This window comes from Ixodes scapularis, unplaced genomic scaffold (genome assembly GCF_016920785.2).
Source record: "Ixodes scapularis isolate PalLabHiFi unplaced genomic scaffold, ASM1692078v2 PGA_scaffold4__175_contigs__length_147842914, whole genome shotgun sequence".
Taxonomy (NCBI): Eukaryota; Metazoa; Arthropoda; class Arachnida; order Ixodida; family Ixodidae; genus Ixodes; species Ixodes scapularis.
Window position 1 is genome coordinate 138,383,672 of NW_024609879.1, and position 17,203 is coordinate 138,400,874.

The 17,203-nt window shown below is 48.0% G+C and overlaps 1 protein-coding gene across 1 annotated transcript in view; it reads left to right on the forward strand.

Annotated features, from left to right (window-relative positions):
* LOC120846733 overlaps window positions 1–17,203 on the forward strand; it is a 175,475-nt gene that overhangs the window by 24,318 nt on the left and 133,954 nt on the right. Inside the window, exon 7 of the mRNA XM_040218600.1 lies at window positions 9,112–9,183. Within this exon, the coding sequence (XP_040074534.1) occupies window positions 9,112–9,183 (72 nt within the window). The remainder of the gene's footprint in view (window positions 1–9,111; window positions 9,184–17,203) is intronic.

The window sequence follows — 17,203 nt, forward strand, 5'->3', positions numbered from 1 at the left end:
AATCGAACCCGGTTCCGGTGTATGTGAAGCGGACATCTTTCAACTGAGCTACTTTTAGGGTTTTTTTTTATTTATTTATTGCCAGGTATACGTGGGATTAATATACAGATACGCTGTTCACAAACATGTCAGTGAAAATTCGGTGGGCGTGGAGTGCTTATAGACATCTTATTGTAGGCAGGTTGTCTAGGAGTGGCAACCAATCTGGGCCATCTCCTGAAAAGCATTACACTTCCCTAATTTTCAGGATGCTCTCTGTAAAATACAGGCACACAGGTCGCGCGCCAACATCTGCATGCCGGACTGCCATGCGGCTCCTCCAGATGCTGTGAAGTCCTGCGACCATAATACAAACATATGGTACAGAGACTGTGACATCAACTGGCAGAAACCGTATCTCATGCCTATTCCAAGGAAGATCTTTTTTCAACGTTCGCCGAAGAATGTCCAAGTAAAACACTGCATGCTAGATAGTTTTCGGGTTGCTTACACAAAAACAATTCACAAACTAGGGAACGTGCAGACCTTTCTCATGTAACCATGTTTTAACCGACAGAGTCCCAGCATGTAATGTAAAGAAAAACGTTTTCATATTAGCGGGTACCAGCATTTCTTTTAACCCGACAGAGTACATCCTACCCAGGGAGAGTACTGTACAGCATTTGACAAATGGGAGGTAAAAAAGACGTTTCTATTAATCCTTCGTTACATGTTTTTGTGACACATTGCATAAATATTCTAACAAAAAGCGAGCAGCAGTAAATTTGTAAGCACCAACTACTTCTCTTAAATAGGCACTTAGTGGCCAAGACCCCCCGTCACAGGACGAAACGATAAAAGCAGGTAAAGCGTTACATAAATGAACCTGAAAAATAGTACGCAAAAAGGGACTTGTTTGATCACGCAGGAAGATAAAACGGTTAACAACTTGCCGAATAAAGAGATGAGCCAAGGAGTGGCCACCAGATCGGGCACGTCGAAAGAGGTTCGCTCGGTTGGTACGTTCCCAAGAGGAGGCCCAAACGAAAACCGCGAGAACACGATGCAACCTTTGAATGGAAATACGAGAACAGTGCAATACTTGACGTAGGTACCATACGTTTGCAACAAAAAATAGGTTACACACAGTGGCGCGTGCGAACATTGACATATGACGGCAACCGCTCTGCGTTGCTTTATCATGCAACTCATCAATTTCTTCTCGCCACAAATGGGCCTTATCACGGTAACACTCTAGTGGGACGCCTAGATAACGGGTCGGTACGGTTTCCCATTCGATATTTTCGTTCACTCTCGGCTTGGATGGCCACTCGCCATGCCAAAAACCCAGACACTTTGACCAATTCAGTGAACAGCCAGTTAGCGGGCTGTTCAATGAATCTGTGATTTCTATTACTTTTTAAGACTCTCTGTATCAGCGCAGAATATCACGATATCATCCGCGTAAGCCAGTATTCGGACTTCACACGCGTTCAGAGTAAACCCGCGAACGCTCTGCTCATGAATAATGCGGAAACAGAAGGGTTCTATATAAAAAGCAACCAAGAGTGGTGATAGCGGGCCTCCCTGCCTTACCGAAGATTTGACTGGGATGCGTTCGCTTACACTCTTGACAATCAAGATCGTTGTACATTTTCGGTACGCCATCCGCACTCCTCCTAAAATTACACACCCTACCCCTATATGTTCCAAAACACTAAAGAGGACATCATAAGACACGCGGTCGAAGGCTTTTTCTAAGTCTAACTGTAACAACGGAACCTTCTTTATTTCTGAGTCGCAGCACTCCAAATACTGCGAGCGACAGGACGGTTAGTTCAGATACTTCGACCCTGTATGCAGCACATCTGCCGCGGGCCCCACAACATTCGTGATGACGAATTGCGATCGTCTAACGAGGACTTGCATTAGTATCTTGTAGTCTATGTTACTAAGCGTTATAAGACGAAAAGATTTACACTACGAAGTTTAACGGGATCGTCACACTTAAGAATCAATACCGTATGCGTACGCAGAAACGATGGCGGTAAGAATTTTTGGTCATACGCTTCAGTACAAATGTCTGACAAAATAACTGCAACCTCATGCTTAAACGTCTTATAGAAAAGTGCAGCCAACCCATCTGGGCCCCTGGCGATTTCCCAGGTTTCAAATCATCTTTTGCAATTGTTATCACCAACAGGCTTATCGGCTCTTCTGGAAAACGTTTTAAATTACATTATATTATCATCAGTAAAATCAAGAACTCGCTTTCAAACACCGCTTTTTGTGAGGCATGACGACTGAAAAGCTCCGTGTAGTGTTCGACGAAAGCTTTTTCTATAAAAGTTTTCTCGTCAGACAGAACGCCATGCTGTTCGATTTCCACTATTTCATTGCCGCGCGAGTATTTCTTTTCCGCGGCAACCATCCTTTTTGTGGGCGCTTCTCCAACCAAGAATCTTTCGGAACGGGCTCGTATAGCGGCCCCCTTATGTCTTTCCCGATCTATGATCCCGAGTTGGGCTTTCAGGTTATTAATGTTCTCCATAAAAAGGCTTGGAGTTCGGCATCCTTCCCGTAATAGCTTCTTCAGGTTATCACGCAACAGATCTTCGTTTTTGTTTTGTTTTTCTTGGAACTTCAAGGAACACGCCTTCTCAATTGCGTTGATTTTTACCTCCAGCTTGAAGGTCTCCCACTTCTCGAAGACACACCCTCCCTTCAGCTCTGCTTCCTGCCATTTCTTCTGAACTAGGTTCCGAAAAGACTCATCTCGATTTAGCTTCTCGTTAAGTTTCCACTGTTCTCACGAAAAAGGAGCCCGTTTTCCTGGCACCTAATTGAAAACTAACGAGGCAGTGATCGCTAAAGGAAACGTAATCGACCGAGTTACGACCACACAGGGGAACCAGATCCGAGGAAATGTATATTCAGTCCAACCTGGCGTGACTGGTACCTTACGAGTGGGTGTGTATCCGACCCTTTGCACGAGGCACGCAGCACGAAATATTGTACACCTCACAGTGCCCAATAAGGGTATTTAAAGCCATAACACTGGCGTCTCTGTAGCGGCCTTCATTGGAGCGGCAGTCCCTTTTGCAAACACAATTAGTGTCTTAGAAATATAATAAGTCGATCGCACTGACAAAGCCCATAAATATTTAAAAAAAAAGCATTCTGTGCTCATCGGGCTCATTGGGAGCATAATCACAAATTACGCGCCACTCAAGGCTACAAGCGGTGAAATCACACATAACACACCACCCGAAAGGGCATGCTGTAACAGTGTGGACGACAGCACCAACAGCTTTCTTAAGGAACAAGCAGCAACCTCCCGACAAGCCAACAGCGTGACTCACGCAGACTTCATAGCGCGACAGAAACGACCGCAATATAATTTCGGTTTGACCCTCACTCTCTGCTTTGGTCTCTTGAATGGCCACGATATTTAACTCATGCTCGGTATATAGTCGGTAGAGCTGCTGTTGCCTACGCCTAGCTGCGAGTCCCCGCACGTTTAACGTAGCGACACGTAATGAACCTTGAAGAGACACTACTATTGAGCAAGTTACAAACCTCGAGCATAGCGCTCACCTATGTGACTGAAAGGGAGCGGCCGCAGCACCAGACAGTCACTGCTCGTCGTCTCGGGGTAGAGCCGACGAGCCGCCACGGGGTACAACCGACGACCCGCCACGGCCACCTCTTCGGCATCCCCTCTTGCTCGCCATCTCTTGTAGCCCAGACTCAGAACAAGGGCCAGCCGTGTCGGTCGTCACTGTCGCCTCGTTGAATGGTCGCTTGGCAGCTGCCTTGAAGTCCATGTCACCCGCGTCTTCACCCTCGGAGGCCTTCATCGTGTCGCTCGCGGCCGGTGCCTCCTGTGCCGTCACCTTCACTTTGCTCGCAGGTTCGCCGCTGAGTTCATTTCCCAGTGCCGTAGGAGTGGTCAACGCCTGATTTTGCGCGACACACGGCTCCGTGCTGGCCTCCGCCCCCGTTGTCTGAAGCTCTGTTGGTGAGAGAGCTATCGTCGTGGGTGACGCTGACTCCTCCGCCTCAGCCTCGTCCATGACGTGGCTCATGCCCGTGTCGTCAGTGGTATGGCTGGCGACGCCTCGGGCGTACGACCGCACGCAGTACCTTGCGTCGTGCCCCGAGGCTCAATATTTCTCGTACCTAGGCACCCTACACTCACGCCGTATGTGTCCCGAGCGACGACAGCGAAGGCACACCGGCGCGCGCCCGGAAACGAACACAAGTTCTGTGCCTCCTCGGAACCCGAGCTGGTGAGAGAGGGATTCTCGCGTCATGCCATCGTGAAGCACCAGGCGGACGACGACTGTCGTGGTGTCCACGTCCGACAGGCCCTCACCTTCCACTTTTCGCGGGTGACTCCCTTAACTTCTCCGCAGGATTCGGAGGCTCGACAGGTAGTTTCCGCGGGCACGTCAAACTCCACCCAGTGAACTTTGACTTTTAATTCCCGCTTGTTGGGGTCGATGGCCAGACACAAGCGGTCCTTCACTTGCAGGTGCCCTGTCGCCAGGAGCTTCTCCTTGGCTGCAGTAGTATGCAGCGTTAGGAGCCACACGTGTCCCATTTCAAAGGCGCCCAGGCCCTCCACATCTTCCCGGACACCCACCTGGTTAAATGGCCGAAAAAAATCTTCTACTCAGTACCAACGTCCCCTCTGCGGTTCAAAGCTTCGCCGGAGGGAATCGAGGGCGAAAAACCGCGTAGTCACTTGGCGAACTGCCGAAGCCAGCATCCCCACGGCTTGAAACCGTCGTTTTCGTAGTCGCTGAAGAGCTCTTCATCGCACGTCCGTTCGCTATCGCGTCCGGTGATGGAATCCCTGAGCTACTGTAGGTGGAACCGCTTTCCCGAGTCGAAGCCGGGCAGCACCACGCATTGGCCACATTCGCACCTACTAAAGAAATAGTTCGCGTGCATATTCAACTCGCAGTACGCACTTCGTGCTTGACGCTTGCGCGAGCGATGTCTTCAGCCAAGAGAAGCGGGCGATGACTCGGCGACGTCTTCGTGCAAATCGGCTTAGAGGTAGGGCGTGTCGTACGGGATGAATACCGATTCTTTTGATCCGTTTTAAATTTTTCTTTTCAAGGCAGGCAGAATTCGCCAATACCGCAAACGACAGTTCTGAAGTAGAGGTCTCACGCCCGTCGTCCGCTGCCACCGCCGTTCTCGCGAGTCCCACGATACGCGAAACGACGCCATGTTGAGAATTACGCAGTGAACGTACAGAATGCTCCCGGCTTTCTGTGCAGCTTTTTTTTTTTTTTAATCAACCGAGTTGGGGGTTTTTAGAATCCACAAAAAATGGGTGTTCTATTTTTGTTTATTTTTTATACTGAGTGTGAGCCTTGAATGACCCACGACTTTGATTAAATTTTGTGGTTGTGTCTAAACCTTAGAAAACGGCCCGTGACCACGAAAAAGAGATTGAGCGCGACTCAAACCGGCCAGTTCTTGCTGGGTAGCTAAACTCGTCGAGCACAACTTTGTGCCCGAAAGTTGCGGAACCCGCTGATTGGACTCTCGAGACGCTGACGTCAAGCCGAGCGAGGTGTCAATCATCCAAGCTCCCTCGGTGCTCAAATTCCAGCGAGAATGTAAAACACAAAGTCGTAGCGAGCTCCATCGAAGCGCGTGCGAGAAACACCGTGGTGCCAGCCGATTGAACGGCTGCACTGATGACGTCTCGCCCGAGTGTCCCTACATCCCTACGCCGCGTTAGAGTCAATGATGCGTAGATTGTACCTAGGCGGCCGGAAAATACTCTGAACTTTCTCGTCGCAAGATCGTCGTTTCTGGAAGTTATTGGTGACGACAAAGTGACGTTTCACAACTTTGGGAAGGAGTTATTCGAGGCCAAAATCTTCGCTTCGGAATCGAGGCGAAGATTGAACTTTGTGATGTGGAGCCGTACGCGGGCGGCTTTATAGAGCTCATCTTCCGCCACCGTCAACAACGCCACCGGGGTCACCCACAGGCGGTTTGTGTAGACGTCGGTAATGTCTGAGAGATGAAAGAAAACGGGGGATAAAAAAAAAAAGCCGAAGAAAGGGAAATAAAAAAATTAAAGACGTTTACAAATCTTTGCGATGCGAAATTAGTGCTCAACTCTTGAGGAGGAATAAGGTAGGGTACGGAGAGGAGGGTATGCCCCTCCTCCTCCCCTCTTCCTCTCCTCCCCTCCTCCTCCCATTCAGTTTCTCCGCTATCTCCGCTAAATTTAGCAGGGAAAAAGACATCGCATGACAGTCTAGTGGAGAAGTGAATTGGCGTTGAAGTCACGTAGCTGGGAATTGAATTGGTGTTGAGGTCATGTGACGTCAATTTCGCGCTAAATTTAGCGGGCTGTTACGCCGACGGCGACGCCCACGCCGCAAAACCCTGAAACGGGCGCCGAAGAGCTGCGCTCTAAAGAAAGAATTAAGGTACGACCAACACACACACACACACGCACACACACACACACACACACACACAAATAGGAGTCTCAAGAAGGGCCGTAGAAATTGTTCGGGAGAGGGAGAGAGAAAGGAGGTGATGGTGGTGAAGAAGGGTAATATTCCTTTCCCCTTATATTTTATTATAGCTCTGAAATGCTATGATGGTTCGGGGCTGGGGCGATACCCCCCCCCCCCCCCCCCTTCCACCCTTATGCCCCTTGCCCCCTCTTTCGACTCAACTAGGGGAGGGGGGCTAAATCCCCCCCCCCTTCTCCCCATCCTCCTGTTTCGATGACCCTGCTTAGAGGTGGTCCAATGAGCAGTGACCAGGAACAGCACAGCCTGCAATTTTCGAAATAACGGTTCAAGAGATTGTGGAATTAGAACGGCTCGCGTTCCATGAACTCAAGAGTGGCCATGACAGACTTTCAAGCGAAAGACTCGTGCCAGGGCACGTATATAGTGTGCGGGCGCGTTCAGTGACGTCATTTTATAGTTGATACCTTTGACGATGGGGTCAGGATTATCAGTTGTGAACGACAAATTTGATGGTGCGTGTTCAAATCGTCGATGCAAGTTTAGTGTCTTTGCGTTCTTGAAGCATCACCGCCAATATTGACAACCTGACATTACTTTTATTTCCTTATTTCCGTTGACAAACATAATTAATCCCAAACTGACTGATCTTCGAATGTCTACCATAAAATGATTTTATCCCGCCGATGAAGGGACAACTGCCCGGAGGCGAAATTTGCCCGAACGTGGACAACGCTAGTCGGCTGGTTGTGGCCTAGCCACGTCGGGCTACACTTTGGCCAGATTCGAAAGGCCGAGATAAATCAAAAGAACGGCAGGGACGCTTTTTAGTAAATTCTGCTTTATCGGCGGAAATAAGAACGATACCAGACTATCAACTTCGACGGTGTTGATTTTAAAATGCAATTCCCAAGAATCCATCGTGCTTTTTAGAGACCATCAAATATGACAGTCGCAGCTGATAATCTTTGTTGTGACGTCACATGTATGAGCCACGGTCGTCTCCGCCTGCTCTCTAGTGCTGCTCTTGTTCGGTGCCTAGGGAGGCGTAGGGATTTTTCGTCCCCTCAACGAAAAACGTCACGAAGACAGGCGGATCTGCGGGTTTGTGAGAAAAGAAAACTTCGCAGCAATCTTTCGGCTCCTCCCCCCACTATGTCATAACACAAAGAATATCTTTGTTGACGAGTTTAGCGACCCTGGTCGGTTTTCGGGCCAAAAGAAAGCGAATTTCGAGCCGCAAATTCTGTTCTGGGTAGTTGGGCTCTCATATGTCACGGACAACTAGAAACCTCGGCGAGTATAAATACCCGGTCAGTGTCCCTTTAAGGCGTGCTTACGTCTCTGCCTTTACTTGTACTGCAATCATTCTGCTTTACAGTTCACGCTTTATAAACTTTTGTGGAATAATTGAATAAAGGTTATCCTTAACAATCAATGCACCATGTTAAAGTGCCATCGCATCTGATCTAAGTAACCAAAAAACACTCGCGCAGTCCATGAATTCATTAAAGTCTGCAAGGCGCATGTATTCCACAGTGTCCCCTCGTTGCAAATCTCATTTCTTTTTGTCCTGCTATGCTGCAGTGCGTTAAAAGGGAAATATTTGTTTCCCTTTAACTCTCAGGAACAGGTCTCTTTTTCTTTTGTGGAGTTTTGTGTTTCACCGTATTGTTTATTGTTCCTTCCGTTTCCGCTTTCATGTGCGTTTCATTCGTTCCAAAACGACTTGCGTAACGACATTTCTCTTTTTAACAGCGCGTGAAAAACTTAATTGTCACTGGTTTAGGGGTTATGTTGGTTTTATTATGCGACCATGTTACCCCAGCCATCTAGTTTCCTTAAATACCCTAATAGAAGACATATCGTACATTCTAGATTGCATTTCGATTAAATAAATTACACCACCCTCCACTTCTGACATTCAGGAGCGCCGAGCATTTACATTTTTGTTGTTTAAGAACCGACAAGATACATGTTAAGGACCATAGAGAGCTAAAGTAGCCAAATGGTTAAAATAACAATTAACCGCGGTGGCCACAAAAACATTTTAAGGCGTGAAATGATATTCGAATGTATCAATATATGTAAAACGAAATTGAACTTAACAAGCAAACGAATTTGATCCGGCTCAACTTGAGTATTGAAAAGGCAGGTCTAAAATTGATCTTTGATTGCTTTGCTTGAAGGGATATTTTAAGACACCGTATAATCTGGCCGTGAAAGCGACCTTATATCTTAATTTGCATTATTTATTTAAAAAAAAAAAAAAACGTTTGGTTGCTGGCATAAATGTCGCGTACCTCCTACGCTTGTGAAGTAGCATTTGCTTTAAAGATTCCGTTTCCTAAGTGACCATTTGCGCGCGCTTTCCTCGATCTAAAAAGTGTTAAAACTGTTAATTTTTGATAACCTAATCCACTACAATAAAGCCTGTATACGTTCGAGGTAAACGCATTAGGATATCATATACACTGGGGAAAGAAACTGGTCATCGTACTCAGTGCTTCGAATAAATGTATCTATACGTGTACATTCTAGTTACTTTACGTGTGAAATGTAATTAAGTCTATTATAATGCAAGGTTAAATTAATCGTCACCTTTTTGGTTTAGGTCAACATTCGATATGCTTCTATGACCAGTCCGAATTTGAAAGTCAAATTATGTTCTGTACAAATTATGTCGGTAAGTATAAGAACAGCTTTCTCTATCAAACTGCACGTGTCACAAATAATTAGCTCATTCTATGCATTAAAGTTACCAAAAATAGCGATACCGAATGTAGCGGTTGTCTCCTTTACAATTATCAGAAAGGTGTATAGTGTGCAAAGGCACAGCTTTCCAATGGGAGCGTGCCAGCACCCCAATGCAGAAACCAGCGTACGCGCCGACTCGTACGAGTGGGCGCCAAGATTGTCTGCTTAAAGAGAGCGTGTTGTCATTATGAGTACTTCAAGTAGAAAAAGATTAAAACAAGAAGCACGTGCACGAACACAATCATACTCATTCATTCGGCAACGACCGAATGTTTATTTCCTGGCACTAAAGTTTTGCGCGTTGACCAGGATACAGTTCAAAAACGGGGGACGGCCGAACGGAAGGGATCATATTTGGTAGGAAAGATAAAATAATTATCTGCCCTCCCGATTATAACTCCTTCCCTTCTACCCTTGCCCGTGTTATCTAGATCCTGGTCAACGTGCGGATGTTTCGTGATCTGAAATAAACGTACGTTTTTACGAACTGAAAGGTGCGGTTGGTCATAAACTATCCTTTTTGCTTTGATTATTTCGGTTTAAAATACAATACCGTCTTTTGCCTAAGCTTTGGACGGACGCCAATTCATTCTCTTTTACATCGAACACCCTAGGGAAAAATTGGTGACACGGGCGTCCGAACATCATGAGCCAGAGTAACGCAGGCCACATCTTCCAACGACGACGGTACCTTGTCCGTCATCCAGCTCCACTTTCAGTTCTCCTTGGCAAAAATTCCTGGGGCCGGGTTCTTCCAACTGGAAGCCCAATTTCACTTACGGCGAATCACAACCTATGTCTCCTGCTGCTATCTTGTTGTTTCCGTCCATCACAACCTATGTCTCCTGGGTAGCTAAACTCGTCGAGCACAACTTTGTGTCCGAAAGTTGCGGAACGCGCTAATTGGACTCTCGCGACGCTGACGTCAAGCCGAGCGAAGTGTCAATCATCCAAGCTCTCTCGGTGCTCAAATTCCAGCGAGAATGTAAAACACAAAGTCGTAGCGAGCCCCATCGAAGCGCGTGCGAGCAACGCCGTGGTGCCAGCCGATTGAACGGCTGCACTGATGATGTCTCGACCGAGTGTCCCTACATCCCTACGCCGCGTTAGAGTCAATGATGCGTAGATTGTACCTAGGCGGCCGGTAAATACTCTGAACTTTCTCGTCGGAAGATCGTCGTTTGTGGAAGTTATTGGTGACGACAAAGTGACGTTTCACAACTTTGCGACGGAGTTATTTGAGGCCAAAATCTTCGTTTCGGAATCGAGGCGAAGATTGAACTTTGTGATGTTGTGGAGCCGTGTACGGTGTACGCCGGCGGCTTTATAGAGCTCATCTTTCGCCACTGTCAACAACGCCACCGGGGTCACCCACAGGCGGTTTGTGTAGAGACGTCGGTAATGTCTGAGAGATAAAGGAAAACCGGGGATAACAAAAAAAAAAAAAAAGCCGAAGAAAGGAAAATAAGGAAAAAAATTAAAGACGTTTACAAATCTTTGTAATGCGAAATTAGAGCTCAACTCTTGAGGAGGAATAAGGGAGGGTACGGAGAGGAGGGTATGCCCTTCCTCCTTCCCTCTTCCTCTCCTCCCCTCCTCCTCCCATTCAGTTTCTCCGCTAAATTTAGCAGGGAAAAGGACATCACACGACGATCTAGTGGAGAAGTGAATTGGCGTTGAAGTCATGTAGCTGGGAATTGAATTGGTGTTGGAGGTCATGTGACGTCAATTTCGCGCTAAATTTAGCGGGCCGGTTACGCCGACGGCGACGCCCACGCCGCGAAACCCGGAAGCGGGCGCCGAAGAGCTGCGCTCTAAAGAAAGAATTAAGGTACGACCAACACACACACACAGACACGCACAAACAAATAGGAGTCTCAAGAAAGGCCGTAGAAATTGTTCGGGAGAGAGAGAGACAGACAGACAGAGACAGACAGAGGGGAGGTGATGGGTGGTGAAGAAGGGGGTATTCCTTTCCCATAATATTTTATTATAACTCTCTGATATGCTATGGTGGTTCGGGGCTAAGGCGATACCCTCCCCCCCCCCCCCCCTTCCAACCTTAAGCCCGGTTCAGACACTTGCGTTTGAGTGCGTTTGACTGCGTTGCGTCGAGAACCGAAAGTGAGTCACCGGCACATCTGTGCTTCGTAAAAAGCGCGGAATCCAATTCAAGGAATCGTCTTGGCACGCGATTTAAGCAGCAGGGATGTCCTGGTTTCTCGTTGCCGCAACGCAGTCAAACGCAGTCAAACGCAACTGTCTGAACCAGGCATTATGCCCCTTGCCCCCTCTTTCGACGCAACTGGGGGAAAGGGGAAGCTAAATCCCCCCCTCCCCCCTCCACATCCTCCTGTTTCGACGACCCTGCTTAGAGGTGTTCCAATGAGCAATGACGAGGAACAGCACAGCCTGCAATTTTCGAAAGGACGGTTCAAGAGATTCTGGAATTAAAACGGCTCGCGTTCCATGAACTCAAGAGTGTCCATGACAGACTTTCAAGCGAAAGACTCGTGCCAGGGCACGTATATAGTGTGCGGGCGCGTTCAGTGACGTCATTTTATAGTTGATACCTTTGACGATGGAGTCAGGATTATCAGTTGTGAACGACGAATTTGATGGTGCGTGTTCAAATCGACGATGTCAAGTTTAGTGTCCTTGCATTCTTGAAGCATCACCGCCAATATTGACAACCTGACATTACTTTTATTTCCTTATTTCCGTTGATAAACATACTTAATCCCAAACTGACTGATCTTCGAATGTCTACCATAAAATAATTTTATCCCGCCGATGATGGGACAACTGCCCGGAGGCGAAATTCGCCCGAAAGTGGACAACGGTAGTCGGCTGGTTGTGACCTAGCCACGTCGGGCTACACTTTGGGCCGAGATAAATCAAAAGAACGGCATGGACGCTTTTTAGTAAATTCTGCTTTATCGGCGGAAATAAGAACGATACCAGACTATCAACTTCGACGGTGTTGATTTTAAAATGCAATTCCTAAGCATCCATCGTGCTTTTTGGAAACCATCAAACATGACGGTCGCAGCTGATAATCTTTGTTGTGACATCACACGTATGAGCCACGGTCGTCTCCGCGCGCTTTCTAGTGCTGCTCTTGTTCGGTGCCTAGGGATGCGTAGGGATTTTTCGTCCCCTCAACGAAAAACGTCACGAAGACAGACGGATCTGCGGGTTTGTGAGAAAAGAAAACTTCGCAGCAATCTTTCGGCTCCTCCCCCCACTATGTCATAACACAAAGAATATTTTGGTTGACGAGTTTAGCGACCCTGCTGCTATCTTGTTGTTTCCGTCCTTCCCTCAGAAGTGGCTAATAAACTGGACAAAGTCCTGTGTACGCCTCCTCCTCACGACTTCTACGACTACATAAAGTGGAAAATGCTCGCCAGAAAGACTGTCGAAGTATCTCGGGTGCCAAACCACCATGAACACCAAGAAGCTGGGCGACCGTGGACCCTCTCAATGCTTTATGCGAATTTTTCCTCCGGCGCTTGCCCCGGCAACGGACCTGCTCATAGATCGCCTTCCTGAGGTGGTGAACCGCGTCATTACGTATGCTACGCCAAGCCTGTCAAGCGTCACTGATAACTCCCATCGGTGTCCCACTATGCGAGCCCTAGGAACCGTCATAGACGTCCTGAAAACTGCCATCTAGGCAGTCGACACAACGGTTAGCAGCTCGCGGCGTCCACCAAGAAATATTTTTATCTTGACATCGAAACCCATGTCGCCATCGCAACCCATCTCGAGGTCGCAGCTCACCGTGACAACGAGCGTTTCCTGTTGGTGCTACGAGGCATTCAGCAACAACGCACGAAAGTATCAACAGCCGTGCGACTGGTAGAAGAGAGATCCGTCCCGTCACTATAGGTGGCAAGTGACGTGGGACCAAAAGCAAGCCGTCTCTTGTTTATTCGTAGCTTTCACAACCTATAGCGGGCGCACTGGTGCCTATCAAAATGGCCGTTGTCTGGATGATCGTCATAGAGCAACAGTATGAGGCGTGGTCGGCGACGCGTAAGTAATTCTACTTTTGCTGTATAGGAGCAGTGTTAGAACATCACTTTATTTTTTCACGTCAGGAAGTTGCAGGCAAGCACCTGTATTTTGAAGCCTTTCATCCAGGAGCTATGGAGCGCAATTCTTACACCGCGGTACCACCATCGCTGAAAGTTGCGAATAAGGGATCGCGTATCCCATCAACGCCTACTCGTCCACACAGTAGCAGAAACGTCCGTTATTTCACCTACATCAGCTGAAAGACGACGCCCACAGACGGTTGCGTCGCTGCAGATAGGTCAAATATTCCCACATGGTGCATGTTCCCAGACATAGGATTACGCAGGACATTTCGATGGGTCTTCGTCACTGCTGACGGAACCCAGTCCCGCTCGGCTCAGGCTTCCTATAGTGAAGTTGTTAGTTGGGCAAGTTGGTAATGATTGAACATGGTTAAAATTGCACACAAATAGAAAGGCACAGTGAAGAGGGAAGAGACAAGCGCAAACTCACAACTCGATGTATTGAAGGAAGAAAAAAGAACAGCCCGCGGCATCAGCTCAAACCGAGGCCACACTCGCACGGGTGCACATGAGCACGCGGAGGACACACACCATCATCAACCACACTCAAACCAAATACTTTACTAGGGGGAATACATTCCACTCCTCTCAAATACAATAGCCTCGGCGCGGACAGGTTTTCTGGGCTTGGCGAGAGCCATCTATTGTCGGGGAGGTCTCGGCTGTCGATGATATTGATGTTCTACATACCAAAAAAATTGTTGTGGAAATGCGCGAGACACGTGCCGCGCGCCACTTCTAAGAATAACATGGCGTCTAAGCTCTAGCTATGTGGGGCGCTAAATACATTATTGCGCTGTGCCGCCATGATCTTCCCAAGGGTCGCACGTTCCACGTGCCTCGTGCATCGGCGCACCTTGCGCTACTTTTGAAACATGAAGGGGCTTTAGGTGGAATCGGAGACGACACCGCCGCGAACATCCACGTGCACTTGCGCGTGGACTGACGCGGACCTCCGTACCGTCAGGGCTGGATTCGGCGCTGTAGGCGTTCTGTCTAATGCAAATGAGCAGAGTGGAATGTATTCCCCCTAGTAAAGTATTTGCTCAAACGCTTGTAGAAAGACGATTTCCTTGTCGGTTAAAGCCACAGAAGGATGGCTGACACACTTCCTAAGGAAAGTGTATTGCAATTTCTAAACCTTTCCTATCTTTGCAAACAAACCGCCTGTGCTGGTCATTTTCACCCCGTTCCTAAAAAGACTTACTACCCTATACGTCCTCGGACTCTAAATTCGTAAAAAGACGCATGGCTCTTTCCTGCCTTACTTCAGCCTTAAAATGGGTCATGCCTTCGCACCATCAAAAGCAGTTTAAATGCTCAAATTGAGAGGCTTAAGGGGGATCGGTGGCCGAGTGGTCTAGCGCACACCAGCTCGGAGCACGTGGAGCGAAAGCTCGCGCTGCAGAACCCAGGGATCCTGGGTTCGAGCCCCACCCCTGCCCGTTTCGATCTGGATGAGCATCGTACCGGCGTGCGGTCGTGTATCACTACTGCGTGATGCACGTTAAAGACCCCAGGCTAGCGGTTGTGCCGCACTGGCTAAATTGCTCATCTACAGCTGGGAGACTCGTCGCCCCTGTGAGGCAGACCAAGTTCTAGGCTGTATAAACACACACACAACCCAATTTTTGAGAGGCTTACAGAGTCTGGGTTTCCGACTCAGGTGCTAACTGAGGTGGTAGGGACTCTGATAAAAAAGCAAAAGGATGCGAAAAAGCTGCACTTAATGTCGACAAATAAAAAAGAGTGGTGGTGGTTTCTTATATACAGAGAATTTCTCACAATCTGAAGCAGGTAGCCAATAGGTACGGAGTCCCCTTAGTGATATCAGCCCCCCAAAAATGGGTCAAATGTGTTCAAAAGTTCGAGCAAAAGTAGATAATATTACAAAACACAGGTGCCGCAAAAAACACGTCCGCCCTTACGTGTCCTGTTCAACCACGGTGGTCTATAGCATTCCCCTTTCTTGCGGTAGATCCTACGTAGGACAGACAGGACGGTGTATTAATGACCGGTTAAGGGAACACAATCTTTCTCTAAATTCCACAGTAGGGATCACCTACCTCTGCATTGTCAAGTGTACACCTTCTTTACGAAAAACCTCGATAATAGACCGATCTCACCAGCCAGTTTGACTACGCTACCGCTGCCGCAATGCATCGAGGGAACTTTAGTCTTTCTGCACATGCGACAACCTCGCTGGAGCTCTGCGCGTGAGGAGCACCAGACAGCACGAGCCTGCTCGTACACTGCAGCCCGCCTCATGTGAACTAAAGTTATGGCGGCGTCACGCATGTGCAGAACGCTTGGTGAGATTGGTCTATTGGCAGATTCCACGAAAAACACACTGGAGAAATTTTTTAAGCTTTTAGTATACTCCGCCTAGGGGAGCGTTGTGTCAGCCATCCTTCTGTGGTTTTAACCGACAAGGAAATCGCCTTTCTACAATCGTTTGAGTGTGGTTGATGGTGTGTGTCCTCCGCGTGCTCAGGTGCCCCCGTGCGAGTGTGGCCTCGGCTCGAGCTGATGCCGCGGGCTTTTCTTTTTTCTTGCTTCAATACATCGAGTTGTGAGTTTGCGCTTGTCTCTTCCCTCTTCCCTTTTCAGTATTCCTTTCTATTTGTGCGCAGTTTTAACCATGTTCAGGCTTCCTATCCTATTTTGATTTGAACGTCAACATGCACCACCGACGTCTTATTGATAAAGGACTCATCTCACTGTCAACGACATCTGTACATCCTTGATTTCTCCTTACATTTAGAATAGTGTACCTACTTAAAAATTTACGGGCATTCCTGTACGGGATCCATAAATCATGAAGACATCCAGCTTGGCAGAGAAACTGCCAAACGGTGTGACTCACCACATCATTAATTCCGGCCCACTCACTTTTGGGCGCCCTGGTCGTTTATATGGTGAAAGACACAAGGTCGCACGGCAAGAGTCAAATGCAGCAAAGTCAACCTGGAGAAGGCATATTACCATATTACAATCGAGCCTACGGGTATCGCCGAAACAGCCATCACTATTGCGTTGAGCCTGTTCGAGTATATCTGAACACCTTTTGAATTACGAAACTCTGCAAAGATTCGTTCACCAAGCCCTTCATGAGCTACAGTTAACCTCTGCCTACGTGGATGACCCCTCTATTGCGAGAAGCTCACCAAAGGATCCCGCCAAACATTTGCGGCTGATCTTCGAACGACTCCACGAGTACGGGCTCACAAACAATGTGGTGAAGTGTACCTTTGGTGCTGCAGCCTTGGAATATCTCGGGCATCGCATCAGGTTCGCTTGTATTCAGCCTCTTCAATCGATGATTTAAGTCATTCGAAACTTCCCGCAACCAACAACGGAAGCTGCGGGATTTTCTCGGTATCATGGACCTTGATGGGTACGACATTCCACATTGCACGAAAATCATAAGCCTCTCGCAGACTTGCTCCGCGCTCCGAAGAAACCTTCCACGAAGTACAGTGTACTGCCAGCGTGGTTTATGACCTCACTTTAGTAAAACATGCCATCGCTGACACCACACTCTTTGCGCACCCGCTGCCAAACGTCTGAACGCGCGTCATGGTCAACGCGTCTGATGTTGCCGTCGGGGCCGTACTACAGCATTACAGAGAAAATGATTGGCCTTCTCTTGGATTCTTTTCTCTTCAACTTAATCCAACGGAGACCCTGTACAGCACGTTGGACGTTAATTGTTATCATTTCACGCGACCGTTCACCATTTCTGATACTTCCTCAAAGGCCGAAAATTGGCCTTGCTCACCGACCACAAACGATTGATCTACTTATATATTGCCGCGCGCCAAGTAGGCAGCGTGGCCGTAG